This window comes from Leptonychotes weddellii, chromosome 6 (genome assembly GCF_054177405.1).
Source record: "Leptonychotes weddellii isolate Sample4059 chromosome 6, ASM5417740v2, whole genome shotgun sequence".
NCBI lineage: Eukaryota > Metazoa > Chordata > Mammalia > Carnivora > Phocidae > Leptonychotes > Leptonychotes weddellii.
The window spans coordinates 138133091-138151093 of NC_138374.1; the positions used below are offsets into that span (position 1 = coordinate 138133091).

Genomic DNA, 18003 nt, shown 5'->3' on the forward strand with positions numbered 1-18003 from the left:
TCTCATGCTGTTTCTCTCTCGCTCGCTCTCTAAAAAATAAATAAAATCTTTAAAAAAAAAAAAAAAAGTTCCCCAGCCCCCTCATGTTCTTCTTATTTATTCTTTTTTTTTTTTTTTTTTAAGATTTTATTTATTTATTTGAGACAGAGAGCATGAGAGGGAGGAGGGTCAGAGGGAGAAGCAGACTCCCTGCCGAGCAGAGAGCCCGATGCGGGACTCGATCCCGGGACTCCAGGATCATGACCTGAGCCGAAGGCAGTCACTTAACCAACTGAGCCACCCAGGCGCCCATATTCTATTTTTAATTTGAGGTAATTTTTATTACTAGGTCTTCTGGTTCATTAATCTTTTTTTTCTGTAATAACTAATCTGTTAGTATCATCCAGTGTGTTTTAACATCTTTATTGAGATATATTTTACATACCACAGAATTCACCTATTAAGAGTGTACAGTTTGGGGCACCTGGGTGGCTCAGTCATTAAGCGTCTACCTTCGGCTCGGGTCATGATCCCGGGGTGCTGGGATCGAGCCCCACAGGGGCCTCCCTGCTCCACGGGGAGTCTGCTTCTCCCTCTCCCCCTGCTTGTGTTCCCTCTCTCGCTGTCTCTCTCTGTCAAATAAATAAATAAAATATTAAAAAAAGAAAGAGTGTACAGTTTAATGGTTTTAGTATATTCACAGAGTTGTGCAACTATCCACACACTCTTAAGATTAGAACATTTTCATCACCCCAAAAAGAAACCTCTGGGGTGCCTTGTGGCTCAGATGGTTAAACATCTGCCTTTGGCTCAGGTCATGATCTCTGGGTCCTGAAATTGAGTCCTATGTTGGGCTCTGCTCAGCAGGAAGTCTGCTTCTTCTCCCTTTCCCCCTGCCCCCACTCATGCTCACTCTCTCACTCTCAAATAAATAAATAAAAAATCTTCCCCATCCCCGAATAAATAAAAAATCTTAAAAAAAAAAGAAAGAAACCTCTGACCCATCAGCAAACATTCTCATTTTGACCTTCTCTTCAGCTCTAGGCAACCACTAGTCTACTTTCTGTTTCCATTGACTTGCCTATTCTGGACTTTTCACATAAGTAGAATCATACAATAGATGGCCTTTTGTGACTAACTTCCTTCACTTAGGTAATGTTTTTAAGGTTCATCTGTGTTGTAATTCTTATCAGTACTTCATTCCTTTTTGTGACCATATAATATTCCATTGTACAGATACACGACATTTTGTTGATTCATCAGTTGATGGACATTTGGGTTGTTTCCACTTTTTGGCTATTAAGAATAATGCTGTGGTGACCATTGGTGTACAAATTTTTTTAAAAATAAATGTGGGGGGGTTTTATTTCTTTAAAGATTTTATTTATTTATTTGACAGAGACACAGCGAGAGAGGGAACACAAGCAGGGAGAGTGGGAGAGGGAGAAGCAGGCTTCCCGCCGAGCAGGGAGCCCGATGCGGGGCTCGATCCCAGGACCCTGGGACCATGATCTGAGCCGAAGGCAGATGCTTAATGACTGAGCCACCCAGGCACTCCCGGTGTACAAATTTTTGTGTGGAAATAATGTTTTCAATTCTCTTGGGTATATGCCTAACAGTGGAATTGGTGGGTCATATAGTAACTCTGTGTTTAACTTTGTGAGGAACTGCCAGGCTCTTTTCCACACTGATTGTACCATTTTCTATTCCCACCAGCAGTGTGTGAAGATTCCAGTTTCTCTACGTGCTCCTCAACACTTACTGTGTTTTTTGTGATCGGTATCTCTGCAGCTCTCACCTCTGTGGTACTCTGTCCTTTCACTGTACTTCCTCTCCATCTCTTCTGCTCACAAGTCTGCCTGGCTCTGCCTCAATCCCCCCTGCCCACACCTTGTCCTAGAAGTTCTCTCAAGACAATAAATGAGGGCAGTTGTCAGCTTACCTTGTTTATTTCCTGTTCCTGTGGGATCACTGCCTTTGTTGCCTGATGTCCAGTGTCTTGAAAACCTCATTTCGTGTATTTTTGTCTGGGGGGTTGTTATTTCAGGTGGGAGGGTAAATCCAGCCCTGTTAACACCATCTTGGCCAAAAGTAGACTTTGCAGCATTACACATCAACAAATTGATGCTTAATGTTGAACTGGAGAGTGGATTACTAAATTGTGTCTTTTTGCAATGGAGTTCTACACAGCAGTTAAAACAAATGAACTAGAGCTTCATACATTTACTTGGATAAATTTTAAATATTAAGAAAATGAACATTGAAAGGCAAATGGAAGAGGATATGTACAAGAGCTACTTTTAAGCTATAATTTATAAAAAATATACAGACCATGCTATATATTATTTAAAGATATATATGGAATAATCTTACAACAGTATGCATGGAAATGATAACAAATCCATCCTAACAATGCCTTTGTCTGGGGAGAGGAGGAGGAGATAGATAGGCAGTGGTTTGGGACACAGTTATACAGGGTGCTTTGTATCTGTAGTGTTTAGTTTCACTAGAAGTTATGAAGCCACATATATGACAAATGACTGGGGTCTAAATGTATGAAAAACTCTCAAAACTAAACAGTAAAAACAATCCAGTTAGAACACGGCCAGAAGACATGAACAGAGGGTTTTCACAAAAGAGGATTTACAGATGGCAAATAAACACATAGAAAGATACTCAACATCGCTAGCCATTAGGGAAATGCAAATGAAAACTATAGTGAAATATCACTACACACCTCTCAGAATGGCTTAAATTAAAAATAATCACACCAACAAATGCCAGTGAGGAGATGAAGAAACTGGACTTCTCAAACATTGCTATGGGATTAGATGACGGGGGCAGACAATCACAAAAAACACTGGAAAACACATCGACGGTTTCTTACAAAACTAAACATAATAATTTGCTGTATTACTCAGCATTCACACTCTTAAGCATTTATCCCAGAGAAATGAAAACTTAAGTTTCTGTAGAAACTTGTATGTTAATGTTCATAGCAGCTTTATTTATCATGGCAAAAAAAAAAAAAAAAAAAAACCCAAAAACTAGAAACAACTCAGTTGTCCTTCAGCAATGGAATAAATAGGGTACATTCATTCCATGGACTACTAGTTGGCAATATAAAGGAACAGACTATTAGTACATGCAACAATTCGGATGAATCTCAAGGGAATTCTACTAAAAGCCATTTTAAAAAAGCCAACCCCAGGATTGCCTGGGTGGCTCAGTCAGTTAAGCGTCTCACTCTTGGTTTTGGCACAGGTCATGATCTGGGGGTCCTGGGATCAAACCGTGCATCAGGCTCTGCACTCAGTGTGGGTTCTACTTGGGATTCTCTCTCTCCCTATGCTTCCGCCCCTCCTGCTCATGCTGTCTCACTCACGCTCGCTCTCTCTCAAAATAAATCTTTTTAAAAAGTCGGTGGGGGGAGGCGCCTGGGTGGCTCAGTCATTAAGCGTCTGCCTTCAGCTCAGGTCATGATCCCAGGGCCCTGGGATCGAGCCCCGTGTTGGGCTCCCTGCTCAGCAGGAAGCCTGCTTCTCCCTCTCCCACTCCCCCTGCTTGTGTTCCCTCTCTCACTATCTCTCTCTCTCTCTGTCAAATAAATAAAATCTTTAAATAAATAAAGATAAAATTTTAGATATGGAAAACAGATTGATCACCAGGGTTTGGGATGTAATTTGGGGGAGGGCAGTAAGAGGGTAGATATGTTTATAAAAGGGCAACATGAGGGATCCTTGAGGTGACGGAACTGTTCTCTATCTTGACTATGGTGGATACATGCACCTACAAATGTGATAACATTGTATATAACTAAATAAGCACAAATATATCCAAGTAAAACTGGGAAAGATCTGTAGATTTTTTTTTTTAAGATTTTATTTATTTGAGAGAGAAAAAGCGAGCACAAGCAGGGGAGTGGCAAAGGGAGAGGGAGAAGCAGGCTCCCCACACAGCAGGGAGCCCAATGTGGAGCTCAATCCCAGGACCCTGGGATCATGACCTGAGCCAAAGGCAGGCGCTTAATGGACTGAGCCACCCAGGAGTCCCAAGATCTGTAGATTGTATCAATGTTGATATCCTGGTCATGGTGCCATATAATAGTTCAGTGTTACCATTGGAGGAAACTAGGTAAAGGGTACATGGAATCTTTCCTGCATGATTTCTTGAAACTTCATATGAATCTACAATTACCTCAAAAAGTTAAATCAAAAAATAAAATAGAAGCAAAATGTTAAGATTTGACCTTTGTTTATTATCCTCTATATATATCTCCTTGCTTGAAATATTTTATAATAAAGAGAACATGTACTTTCTTCATGTGTACAGTAAAATTCTCCTTAACTCCATGTTGTGATCATTTGGAAGATAGGTCAGAGAGCGAGAAATCAGAAAAAATACTGGAAACAATAAGAAATGAAGGTATTTTTTGCTCACTTACTAATATTCATTTAAAAGTCTTTGGATATGGGGGTACCTGAAATATGACTCTTGATCTCGGGGTTGTGAGTTCGAGCACCACATTGGGTGTAGAGGTTACTAAAAAAAAAAAAGTCTTTAAATTTAACTTTTTTTTTTTTTTTAGATATACTTAGAGCGTGCGCATGCGTTGGGGGGGCAGAGGGAGGGAGACAAGCAGACTCCCCGTTGAGTGGGGAGCCTGACACCGGGCTTGATCCCAGGACCCCGAGATCATGACCTGAGCTGAAATCAAGAGTTGGAGGCTTAACCGACTGAGCCACCCAGACACCCCAAAAGTCTTTAAATTTTAAAAAGTATTAGAATTTATAAGAAGGATATATATATTTTATGTATTTATATGAATATATATCTCATGTGTGTATTATATATAATATGTATGAAGTACTTAAACAAAAAACAAGCTCCACACCCAGTGTGGGGCTCAAATGCATGGCCCCAATATCAAGAGTTCAGTGCTCCTCCGACTGAGCCAGCCAGGTGTCCCAAAACAACTTATTTTTTATGTGTTAAGTAACTGATCTTCAACAAAGCAGGAAAGAATATCCAATGAAAAAAAGACAGTCTCTTCAACAATTGGTGTTGGGAAAATTGGACAGCCACATGCAGAAGAATGAAACTGGACCACTTTCCTATACCATACACAAAAATAAATTCAAAGTGGATGGAAGACCTAAATGTGAGACAGGAATCCATCAAAATCCTAGAGGAGAACACAGGCAACAACCTCTTCGACCTCAGCTGCAGCAACTTCTTGTTAGACACGTCTCTAAAGGCAAGGGAAACAAAAGCAAAAATGAACTATTGGGACTTCATCAAGATAAAAAGCTCCTACAGGGGCGCGTGGGTGGCTCAGTCGTTAAGCGTCTGCCTTCGGCTCAGGTCATGGTCCCAGGGTCCTGGGATCGAGCCCCGCTTCGGGCTCCCTGCTCGGCGGGAAGCCTGCTTCTCCCTCTGACCCTCCTCCCTCTCATGCTGTCTTTCATTCTCTCTCTCTCAAATAAATAAAATCACTTAACGTACAAGTGTTGTGTTGTGTTCCCCCTGCTTGTGTTCCCTCTCTCGCTGTGTCTCTCTCTGTCAAATAAATAAAATCTTTAAAAAAAACCAAAAAACAAAACTCCTGCAGAGCAAAGGAAACAATCAACAAAACCAAAAGACAGCCTACAGAATGGAAGAAGGTATTTGCAAGTGACCTCTCTGATAAAGGGCTGGTATCCAAGATCTATAAAGAACTAATCAAACTCAACACCCAAAAAACAAATCCAGTCAAGAAATGGGCAAAAGACATGAGTAGACAACTTTTTCAAAGAAGACATACAAATGGCCGACAGACACATGAAAAGATGCTCAACATCACTCATCATCAGGGAAATCAAAACCACTATGAGATACCATCTCAAACCAGTCAGAATGGCTAAAACTAACAAGTCAGGAAACAACAGATGTTGGTGAGGATGCGGAGAAAGGGGAACCTCCTACACTGCTGGTGGGAATGCAAGCTGGTGCAGCCAGTGTGGAAAACATATGGAGGTTCCTCAGAAGTTAAAAATAGAGCTACCCTACAACCCAGCAATTGCACTACTAGGAATATATCCAAAGGATACAAACATGGTGATTTGAAGGGGGCACCTGCACCCCAATGTTTAGAGCAACAGTGTCCTCAATAGTCAAAATATGGAAAGAGCCCAGATGTGCATCAACAGATGAATGGATAAAGTTGTGGTATATATATACAATGGAATATTACTCAGCCATCAGAAAGAATAAAATCTTGCCATTTGCAGTGATGTGGATGGAACTAGAGTGTACTATGCTAAGCGAAATAAGTCAGAGAAAGACAAATACCATATGATTTCACTCATATGTGGAATTAAGAAACAAAACAGAGGATCATAGGGGAAGGGAAGGAAAAATATGATAAAAACAGAGGGGCGCCTGGGTGGCTCAGTCGTTAAGCGTCTGCCTTCAGCTCAGGTCATGATCCCAGGGTCCTGGGATCGAGCCCCGCATCGGGCTCCCTGCTCAGCAGGAAGCCTGCTTCTCCCTCTGACCCTCCCCCCTCTCATGCTCTCTCTCTCTCATTCTGTCTCAAATAAATAAATAAAATCTTTAAAAAAAAAAAAAAAAGATAAAAACAGGGAGGCAAACCAAAAGAGACTCTTAAATATAGAGAACAAACTGAGGGTTGCTAGAGGGGAGGCGGGTGGGGGGATGGCCTAGATGGGTGATGGGCATTGAGGAGGGCACTTGCTGTGATGAGCACTGGGTGTTGTACGTTAAGTGATGAATCGCTGAATTCTACTCTTGAAACCAGTACTACACTATGTGTTAACTAACTTGAATTTAATTTTTTTTTTAAAGGAGTACCATTTTGCTTTTATATAACTATAGGCTTAAATTTCATCATTTTTGAAAATTGGTGTCTTTCTTTCTTTCTTTCTTTTTTTTTTTGAGTAGGCTTGACACCCAGCATGGGGCTCAAACTCACAACACCAAGATCGAGAGTCCCATGCTCTACCGACCAAGCTGGCCAGGTGCTCGGACAATTGGGGTTTTCTAACTTAACTGACAACTAAAATTTTTCTGTTAATCCTCTGATGTGACTAATTGGGAAAGCGAATATAAAGAGCCTTGTACACTGCCTGGTGAAGAGCAGGCGTTCAGTAGATGTTAATTTAGTTTGCTCATCCTCCCCATCCCTCTGTCCTCTTTTCTCTCAGGATCCTCTCAGTCTTTGCTGCAGACCTGGATTCTGGTTTGGGGTTTTGACAGTGAGATGAAAACCTGACGAGCATGGGTCTGGAGCTGCGCCACTACCGGGCCATTCTTATTGTTACAGCCGTCAACAGCAGGTTTAGAGCCGGGCATTTTTCTGCTGTAATTGTTAGACATAATTAACTACTCTCTTGGAACGCTCCTTTAGTTTGTTGATATGTCGTTTTCCTAGTTTTCCCCCAGCTCTCTGGCCATTTCTTAGTTTCCTCTGACCAACCAACCCTTAAATGTAGGTATTGCCCAAGGTTCTATGCTTGACCCTCTTTTCTTGTGACTCTATTTTTTTCTGGGCAATTTGACTTATTGCCCATACATTACTTCCATTACCTCCTCTTCTGTTCAAATAGATCTCCAGCTCTGGCCTGAGCGCTGGCTCTTTAGTTTGTTTGCCATGTATCCACCTGTTTATTGGATATATCCACCTTGATTTCACATTGGCACTTCTGAGTTTTCCGTTAAGATATTTTCAGTTTAGGTAACAGAAACCCTAGCTCAAACTGGCTTACACATTAAGAGAGTGTATTGGCCTGTGGAACTGGAATCCAGAAACTGGCCTCGGGGCAGTTTGGTGTGTGGCACGGCTCTGTGACTAGTCCTGTGTCCATGCTGCTTTGCGGTATCCACTTCATCTGCCGGCTGCCTGCCTCCCCTCATGTGTTGGTACTTCCGGGAGCACCGGGCCAGGACTGCGTCGTCTCACAGTCACATTCAGTAGAGGAGAATATAGGACCAGATAGGACCTGGTGACCAAGATTGAAGTCACGAAAAGTCAGGGAAGATTCCCAGGCTTCTAGCTTTTGTCTGTGGATGAGTTCAGTTCTCTTCATTGAAGTGTAAGTGAAAGAAGCAGGCTATAAGAAGGCAGAGAAGATGGGTTCACGTGAACAAGTACTTATTTTAGTTACATGCACATCTTCTCCTATCAGAATGAAATTGTTAAAAGACAGTGACCTAGGGGCGCCTGGTGGCTCATTCATTGGGTGTCTGCCTTCAACACAGGTCATGATCCCAGGGTCCTGAGATCAAGCCCTACATCGGGCTCCCTGCTCCATGGGAAGCCTGCTTCTCCCTCTCCCACTCTCCCTGCTTGTGTTCCCTCTCTTGCTGTGTCTCTCTCTCTCTGTCAAATAAGTAAATAAAATCTTAAAAAAAAAGTGACCTAATCTTTTTCATCTTTATTCCTACCAGCTAACCGTGAACTTGGCATATAGTATACTTAATATTTGTGGGGGATGGATGGATGTGCACATTCATGAATACCCAACATTGCTTCCTAAGATTATCCAGCTTTGATACATCAATCTGTATAACAGACTTCTGAAGTGAGCTAGTCCTGCATAGGAATCCCAGGTTCACTGTCTATAGTCCTAGCATACTTGATTTAACATTTTCCCTTCTGTAATGTAGGGATAAGACCACTTAGTAACTTGTTGAGATTTAAATGAGAACACATGGGGCACCTGGGTGGCTCAGTCCGTTAAGCATCTGCCTTTGGCTCAGGTCATGATCCCAGGGGATGAGCCCACCCCCACTTCTGGCTCCCTGCTCAGCTCTCCCTCCCCCAGCACATGCTCTCTCGCTCGCTCTCCTTCTCAATCTTTTAAAAAGGCAAAATACAACACTTATTTTATAGAATTTTTAAAGTTTTATTTTAAGCGGGCTCCACACTGAATATGGGGCTTGAACTCACGACCCTGAGATTGATGAAGCAACACATGCTCTACTGACGGAGCCAGTCAGGCACCCCGATTTTGCAGAATTTTTGTTTTGCTTTTTTGGAGAAGAATTTTTGTGTGATAAATTTACATTGAGTATTATTTTCACAGCTTTTTTTTTAAAGATTTTATTTATTTGACACAGAGACAGAGCACAAGTAGGCAGGCAGAGGGAGAGGGAGAAGCAGGCTTCCCACCGAGCAGGGAGCCTGATTCGGGGCTCGATCCCAGGACCCTGGGATCATGACCTGAGCTGAAGGCAGACGCTTAACGACCGAACCACCCAGGTGCCCCTGTTTTCACAGCTTTATTGGAGTATAATTTTAAGTCTATGTTTGTGATTTTTTTTTTTTTTTAGAGATTTTATTTATTTACTTGACACAGAGCACAAGTACGGGGAGTGGCAGGGAGAGGGAGAAGCAGGCCCCTGATGTGGGACTTGATCCCAGGACCCCGAGATCATGACCTGAGCCGAAGGCAGACACTTAGCCGACTGAGCCACCCAGGTGCCACCAAGAACTTTTTCTTCATCCCAGAGATTCTGTTCCCATTAAATAATAGCTCCTCACTGCCCTGTCTCCACTTGCAGTCACGGGTAGCCTCTAATCTACTTTCTGTCTCTGTGAATTTGCCTATTCTAGGTACCTCATGTAAGTGGAACCATAAAATATTTGTCCTTCTGCGTGTGACTTCACTTTGCATGTTATTTTCAAGATTCATCCATGTTTTACTGGATTTTGAGGCAGAATGGCTAGATCAGTAAAAAGCAAGGAAAATTTGGTCAGAGTTCTCAAGGCATCTCTTGGGAAAGATTACTTACCTTAGACATTCAAATATCTGTTTCCAGGGCACCTGGGTGGCTCAGTCGTTAAGCTTCTCCCTTCAGCTCAGGTCACGGACCCAGGGTCCTGGGATCGAGCCCTGCATCGGGCTCCCTGCTCCACGGGAAGCCTGCTTCTCCCTCTCCCACTCCCCCTGCTTGTGTTCCCTCTCTCACTGTGTTTCTCTCTGTCAAATAAAATATTTAAAAATATATATATATGTTTAAAAAAAAGTATGTTTCTGGTTTCTCCCAACTTCTAGTGTATCTGTTTATTTCATTGGAGTATACTGGGGGGGGGAGGTATTTGAGCAGTGTTCAATTGTTTGTATAACCATATGAGAAGCCGGGATGATGATGGCGTCCCAGACTCCCTTCAACTCTAGGTTATTGAAGTTTTGTTGCTTTGTTATATATTTTCAGTGCTCATGAATATAATTTGCCCCAAAACTTGGAACACTGTGCCATATTAATTTGCATTTATGTTTCTTGCTGTGTACTTTTCTGGAGTATTTTTTGCATCTAGGTGTATGATCAGTTGAGTAACAGACTTTTCCCACCTGCAACTTCCTAATGGACCTCTCAGTATGAGATGCTTTGTTTTTTTAAAGATTTTATTTATTTATTTATTTGAGAGGGAGAGGGAGAAGCAGACTCCCCACTGAGCAGAGCGCCTGATGTGGGACTCGATCCCAGGACCCTGGGATCATGACCTGAGCCGAAGGCAGATGCTTAACTGACTGAGCCATCCAGGTGCCCATCAGTATGAGATGTTGATCAAGTTCCCTGGAACACTGTTACTGTGGAGTTGGGACTTCACTTTTGATGTTCTGTAGCATTCAGCTTTCCAGTTTCCACCTTGTGGGTATTTTTCAGAAGTAAACCACTTCAGAAATAACATAAATCAAAATACCAGATCTTTAGGGGGACCTGTAGCTAAAGACTGTTTGTATATTCTATAATACGTCTCCTATCTGAAGCTGTTAAAACTAAGAGGATATGGAGAAGTTGGAACCTCATGTGCTGCTGGTGGTGACGTAAGATGGTAGGGCCCCTTTGGAAAGCAGCCCAACACTTTTTCTAAGTGTTGAACAAAGGGCTACCATGCAGCCCAGCAGTTCGCTCCCAGGTCTTTACACAGGAGAACTGAAAACATGTTCATACAAAAACTTGCACACAAAAGTTCATAGCAGCATTGTTCATAATAGCAAAAAGTAGGGGAGAAAACAAATGTCCATCAGTTGATAAATGGATAAACAAAATACATCTATACAAATGGAATATCATTTGGACATAAAAAGGTACAAAGTAATAACAGGCTACAAACATGAATGAACCTTAAAAACATGATGCTCAGTGAAAACCAGTCACAAAAAAACCCACACATATTATATGGTTCCATTTATGTGAAAAGTCCAGGGGTGCCTGGGTGGCTCAGTCAGTTAAGCATCCAACTCTTGATTTCGGTTCAGGTCGTGATCTCTCAGGGTCATGAGATCAAGCCTCACATCTCCCTCTGCGCTGGGCGTGGGGTCTGCTTAAGATTCTCTCCCTGTGGGGTGTCTTGGTAGCTCAGTCATTAAGCGTCTGCCTTCCAGGGGCACCTGGGTGGCTCAGATGGTTGAGCGTCTGCCTTCGGCTCAGGTCACGGTCCCAGGGTCCTGGGATTGAGCTCCACATCGGGCTCCCTGCTCAGTGGGGAGCCTGCTTCTCCCTCTCCCACTCTCCCTGCTTGTGTTCCCTCTCTCATCGTCTCTCTCTCTCTCTCTGTCAAATAAATAAATAAATAAAATCTTTAAAAAAAAAATATTCTCTCCCTGCCCCTCCCCCCTCTCGCACACACTTGCTCTGTCTCTCCCCCTCCTTCTCAAAAAAAAAAAAAAGTCAAAATTAGCAAATTTAGAGACAGAAACTAAATTAGTTGAGGACAGAGATGTGGGCAGAGAGACTGCTAATGGGTATGGGTTTTTTAGGGGGTAGATGATAATGTTCTAATATTGATTGTGGTGATGATTACAGTTCTGTGAATACAGAAAAAACCATTAAAATGCACACTTTTTTTAAACATTTATTTGAGAGCACCCATACACGAGACGTGGGAGGGCGAAAGGGAGAGAAGAGAATCCTCAAGCAGACTTCCCTCTGAGCGTGGAGCCCAGTGTGGGGCTCCATCCAGGACCCTGAGATCAGGACCTGAGCCAAAATCAAAAGTTGGCCACTTAAAAAACAGCTGAGCCATCCAGGCACCCCAAAGTGTGTGCTTTAAATAGGTGGATTATGTGATCTGTGAATTAACATCTCAGTAAAGCTAATCTTTTTAAAAAGAGAATTAAGAACTATTGCCCAGGGACGGCCAGGGTGGCTCAGTCGGTTAAGCATCTGCCTTTGGCTCAGGTCATGATCTCAGGTTCCTGGGATCGAGTCCCGCATCGGGCTTCCTGCTCGGCTGGGAGTCTGCTTCTCCCTTGCTCTCTGCCCCTCCCCCACCCCCCACTTGTGCTTGCCCTCTCTCAAATAAATAAATAAAATCTTTAAAAAGAAAGAAAAGAAGAAACATTACCCAAAAATTCAGAGATCTGGCTTCTTTTTTTCTGATCTCCAAAATGTCTGTTTCCTTTTGTTGGATTTTTTTTTTTTTTTGTCCCAGGAAAGGATCAAATAGCTCTTATTTTACTCCTCACTACAAGAAGGAAGATGCCTCAAACACAAACCTATTTTTCTTTGCAAGAGTACCAGTTAACATTGGTAGTGTTCTCTGTCCTCCTACTTGAGTCTGTGAATTATTGGGTCTGATCTCATGTCTTAGGTATAGAAGTCATAACCCTAGGGTATAGAAATTAAATTTTGTTGAGCATCTTCTGAGTCCCCACTTTCACAGATAAAATTGAGATTTAGGGGGATGCCTGGGTGGCTCAGTTGGTTAGGCGACTGCCTTCGGCTCAGGTCATGATCCTGGAGTCCCGGGATCAAGTCCCGCATCGGGCTCCCTGCTCGGCGGGGGGTCTGCTTCTCCCTCTGACCCTCTTCCCTCTTGTGCTGTCTCTCATTCTCTCTCTCAAATAAATAAAATCTTTAAAAAAAAAAAAATTTGAGATTTAGGGAGGTAAAGTAACTTATTAAATATTTGACCTTATAAAAGTAATTAGCAGTTTGATCCTATGTTTCTATGATTCAAAAAACGTTCTTTCCAGTGCCTCATTGCTGTTTCTTACCAGGAAAACAGCCCTGGATTTAAAAGTATGGAAGAAATTCTGCATTTAGATTTTGTTAGCATAAAAAATCAAAGTGAGAGGGAAAATGATATTTTCTTGCCTTTAATAATTTTGCTGCATAAGTAGAGAAAGTATTACCTTCTATCAGCCTAAACACCTGAGTCTTTCATTAAAGCCAAGTATCTTTTTTTTTTCTAAGTGGGCTCCATGCCCAGTGGGCTTGAACTCACGACCCCAAGATCAAGAGTCACCTGCTCTACCAACTGAGCCAGCAGGGCTCCCCCTAAAGCCAAGTATCTTAAGATATGGAGTCTGTGGGCGCCTGGGTGGCTCAGTCGTTAGGCGTCTGCCTTCGGTTCAGGTCATGATCCCAGGGTCCTGGGATCGAGCCCCGTGTTGGGCTCCCTGCTCCGCGGGAAGCCTGCTTCTCCCTCTCCCACTCCCCCTGCTTGTGTTCCCTCTCTCGCTCGCTCTCTCTGACAAATAAATAAACAAAATCTTTAAAAAAAAAACCAACAACAAACCAACGCATCTGACTTCGAGCATACAGACACAAAAAGCCAGTCACAAAAAAAATGTTTATTTTCTGAGAGATGTAGGCTTTTAATGGACCATCCAGCTGAGTGTAGTGATGATACAGTTAATCTATAGTAAGGAAGATTTCTCGATGACTAGAAAGTAGTTGAAGTTTACTTTCCACTGCTGAAGTTGAGTGGAGAAATCTCCTTTAGTGTAGGTGTTCTGGGAACAGGTAGAAGGTTAGCTCAGTGACCTTTGAACTTCCATGTATCTATGACTTTTTATTTTTTATTTATTTTTTTTTTTTAAAGATTTTTTTTTTATTTATTTATTTGAGACAGAATGAGAGAGACAGAGAGCACATGAGAGGGGGGAGGGTCAGAGGGAGAAGCAGGCTCCCTGCCAAGCAGGGAGCTCGATGCGGGACTCGATCCCGGGACTCCGGGATCATGACCTGAGCCGAAGGCAGTCACTTAACCAACTGAGCCACCCAGGCGCCCTGACTTTTTATTTTTTGAAGTAAGCTCTACACATAATGTGGGGCTTGAACTCACAACCCTGAGATCAAGAGTTGCAAGCTTTACCGACTGAGCCAGCCGGGTGTCCCTATGGTTCTTCTGAGTGCCTCTTCCACTCACCCTAGTTCCTTACAGACTGTTGAAGGGGCTGTGTTCTGATCTCACTTTTATTTTCCTTTCTGTAGGATGGATAGAATGACAGAAGATGCTCTTCGCCTGAACCTGTTGAAGCGAAGCTTGGACCCAGCGGATGAGCGAGATGATGTCCTGGCTAAGCGACTCAAAATGGAGGGGCATGAGGCCATGGAACGCCTGAAAATGCTGGCACTGCTTAAACGGAAGGATCTGGCGAATCTTGAGGTGCCACACGAGTTGCCCACCAAGCAGGATGGCAGTGGCGTCAAGGGCTATGAAGAGAAGCTCAATGGGAATCTCAGGCCTCACGGAGACAACAGGACTGCTGGAAGGCCCGGCAAAGAAAACATCAGTGACGAGCCTGTGGATATGAGTGCAAGGCGGAGGTACGGCGCTGTTCAGCTGCCTCCTGCAGTGGGGTCTCCTCCTAAACTAAGCCTGTGAAAATGGGATGAAATCCAGTGAGAGGAGGTGCTTCTTGAAAGAAGACGTATGTGTGCCATTTGGCTTGACCATGAATTCCTCTCACTTCCAAATGAAACTTGGTGCCTCATCTATCTGCTTAGCACAGAGAATCTTAGAGTTAACACCCTTAAGATAAAGGTCATTTCTGGATGAAGGAGGCACCATAGAGCTGGAAGTGAGGTGATGCGGGCTTCACTCTTAGGGCCATTTTAGGAAGGCAGCAGACTTTCCTTCAGGTCACCCTGAGAGTTTTAGAATCTGTTTGTTACGGAGTTCCCACTTCTGTTACATCCAAAAGCATGGGCCCAGCTTCTCTTTCATGAACAAGGAAATTGTCTTCATGTGCTAATTCTCTGCATTCTTGCTTTGTGCCACTCTCTTCAACCTCTCCATACACAAACATACACACACACTTGTGTGTGTACACTCTCACACGCACACGTTTTCACAGGATTTTTTTCTGGTGCCTGTCAAGGCTGAGTACTTGAAACAGTGAAAGGTACTGGCTGAGGGTGACGACTTCCGGGACAGTGAATCACAGTGTAGACAGCCCTAGCTTTAAGAACATTCAGTTTATTAATAGTTCAGATATAGCTGATAGGGCATGAGAATGATCCTTTAGTGTCCACTTGCCCTTCAGATGGCCTTGCTGAATTTGTCTATGACTGAAGGAGAAAGGAACAGTTAGAGCCTCACCTGGGATTCTTTCTCTAGCTTTAATGTTTACTTACTATCCCAGGATTATTTTTTTAAACCACACCCAATGAGGGAACATTCTTTTTGGTAATAGTATTTAAAACCCTTAGGAAACTTTAAATAAATTCCCTATTGGTCATAAAAGAGGAGAACAATCCTTGGGTAGCTTGGAAGCTATATGTAGTGTCAGCAGAATATTATGAAAATAGATTAATTCTGAGATCCTTTGGGGAAAAAAGAAAGCAGATGAATGAGATCATGCCCCTGAGCAACCCACTTGCCCATAGCCACCGTCACCTTTTTGGAGCAAGTAATGATCCTACTTGACTGGGGAGGAGGAAGAGGACAAATGTTGGATGGATTCCTCACATCCCAAGTTGGCCCTGAAAATGCATTTTTCATGGGAACATTGCTGTACATTTTGGTGAGATCTCAGTAGTGCTATTAATTGGTATTGTACTAAATAAGTTTTAAAAATTCTATGTTGAAAAGTCAGACTGTCCTGAAAACCCTACCATTGCATTTAATTTTATTTTAGGGATGAACTTTTGAAACTTGATCCTCTGGAAACCGGGAACTGTTTTTAATAGTCTCCAGGAAAAGCGGGTTAATGTAAACTATCTAGATCCCCATTCTACATGGAAAAATAGGCCCCATTGGCCCCTCCCACTCTTCTCCCCTTTCACCAGATATACCGACAGTTATTTACACTTAGCCCCAAGCTTTTTATAAGAATGAACGGGATTGATAGATGGTTCAGCAAGGAGAACAACAGTGTCTTTATCTGGGTAAAAGAAGACAATTTAAAAGCAGAAAGAATGAAGAGCCCCTGACATCAATGATAGCCACATCATAATTGCCTAAATTTTTTTTTGCCATCAGTTGGGCAGGTTACAATGTATATGAAATAAGGTGTGTGTGAAACCAGTGCTTGCTTATATTTTGGAAAGCTAGAGAAACATGGCCATTTTCTATTTAGTTGTTTTTACAACTGGAATGAGGATTAGAAGTTACATAGCTTTTGGGAATGTGCCAGTCTGGGTCGTAAGTGAGGTTAGCAACAATTCAGGGTTTTAGTAATCTCCAACAGGTAAAGCTTCATACTTAAGAACACCAAATAATGTAAATCATATATATATTTGGGAAAGTAGCAAAATAATTTCTGTCCCCGGAAAGCTTAATTAATGAGACCAGAACCTCAAGTCAGATGTAAAAAAACAGTTGAAGAATGAAACAAGACTTGACTTGGGTTTTGCCTTGCCTGTGCTGGTCTGATTATATCCAGGAATAAAATGTCATTTAGTTAGGGTTGTTCTCAGATACAATTCCTTGATAAATGCTGCTCGGTTCCACAGTCTCCATCCAGGAATGTCTCTACCTGTCTTGTTGCTGGGCAGTCCATCAGCAATGGGTGGCATTCATTTGAGCAAGGAGGAATTCTTAGAGATAATATTGATGCATGTATTACAGCCAGGACCAGAATGGAAGGAGCTTTGGACTGTTGATGTAAACAAACACCAGGAAACCAAGTAGAATTAGAAATCCACCAGGTCTCAAAATTAGTCATCTGTGTTAGTGTTAGGGATGGGAGACAGGGATGAAGGAATATAGAAATGAAAAATGAAATCACCAGAAAATAAAATCAAACACTGTGAGGTCTGACCATCATTCCAGCAACTTGGGGTCAGAGAAAGATGGGCTCTTCTCCCTCTCCTGGCTTCTTTTTCTGTAATCTCACATCCTCAGCTTGCCATCTGTGACCAGTGGTTGTAGGGCAATCCAGACAAATGGAATAGTCCCCAGCATAGTCACACATGTCACTCTCTCCCTCTGTTCTATCTTCTCAGCTAAATTTGTTTGATTTTACTAACTCTGTTTTACCCTGTTGAGAAATTGGATGCTCACCCCATCTAGGCAGGGTGCCCTGTTCAAAAAGTATCTATGTCCCAACAGCCGAGAAGAGACCCAGAGAAATGGTAGAGAGGCTCACAGGACTAAAGCTCTGTGGGTGTTAGGGATTCGAGTTTCATGTTTAAGTTACAACTACAAAATTGCTTTAGATCTGTGTATTCCTAACTACACTGAAGATCTCGAGGAAGTAGGTTCTGGGAAGATAATCTTTGAGTTAAGAAATCAGAGAGTTAGAAGATGTGGTCATTGATTTGGGAACCTGAGGCAATTAGAATCTCCAGAATTCAGTGCCATTTTTTATCATCTTAGAAAAACAGGTATGATGCTTTTATGGCTAGCCCCAAAAGACCAAAACTACAATTGTCTAATAAATAAGATTGGGAATACAGGGACCCAGTATGGAAGATTTAGATTTCAAAGTCGTTTCTAGACAGTTTCTTGCTGAAGGAAGATGCTAAGTGGAAGTCTGGCAAGTAGATGCGTTTTGGAGTTTCAGTCCTCCCGAAGGCTGTAGACTTGGCACTGTCCATTCCTTCAAGCAGCTGACAACAGACCTTCTTTTGCCTTAACTCGTGAAAGGACAGACTACCGTTAGGGCTCGTAAAACCTCTTCCGTAAATCCTCGCATAGCCGGGACCGTGTTGTTACGGGTATAGTGAGCTTAGGATCCTCGTTAGCACTGTACTGTCTATACGTCAGCTCTCCCGCCTTTGCCCTTCCAGCGAGCGGTTTCCTTCTTGAGCCTCTACGTGACTAATGAGACAACCCAAAGG

At 42.6% G+C, this 18003-nt stretch overlaps 1 protein-coding gene and 1 long non-coding RNA gene across 5 annotated transcripts in view; both read left to right on the forward strand.

Moving 5' to 3' along the window:
* Positions 1–18003, forward strand: part of GATAD2B (GATA zinc finger domain containing 2B) — a 76271-nt gene that overhangs the window by 47444 nt on the left and 10824 nt on the right. For all 4 annotated transcript variants that reach the window (XM_006743499.3, XM_081825561.1, XM_081825560.1 and 1 more), the window contains exon 2: positions 14209–14544. In XM_006743499.3, the coding sequence (XP_006743562.1) occupies positions 14210–14544 (335 nt within the window). In that variant the 5' untranslated portion in view covers position 14209. The remainder of the gene's footprint in view (positions 1–14208; positions 14545–18003) is intronic.
* Positions 1–18003, forward strand: part of LOC145722416 (uncharacterized) — a 130724-nt gene that overhangs the window by 29947 nt on the left and 82774 nt on the right. The gene's annotated exons all lie outside the window — the stretch shown is intronic.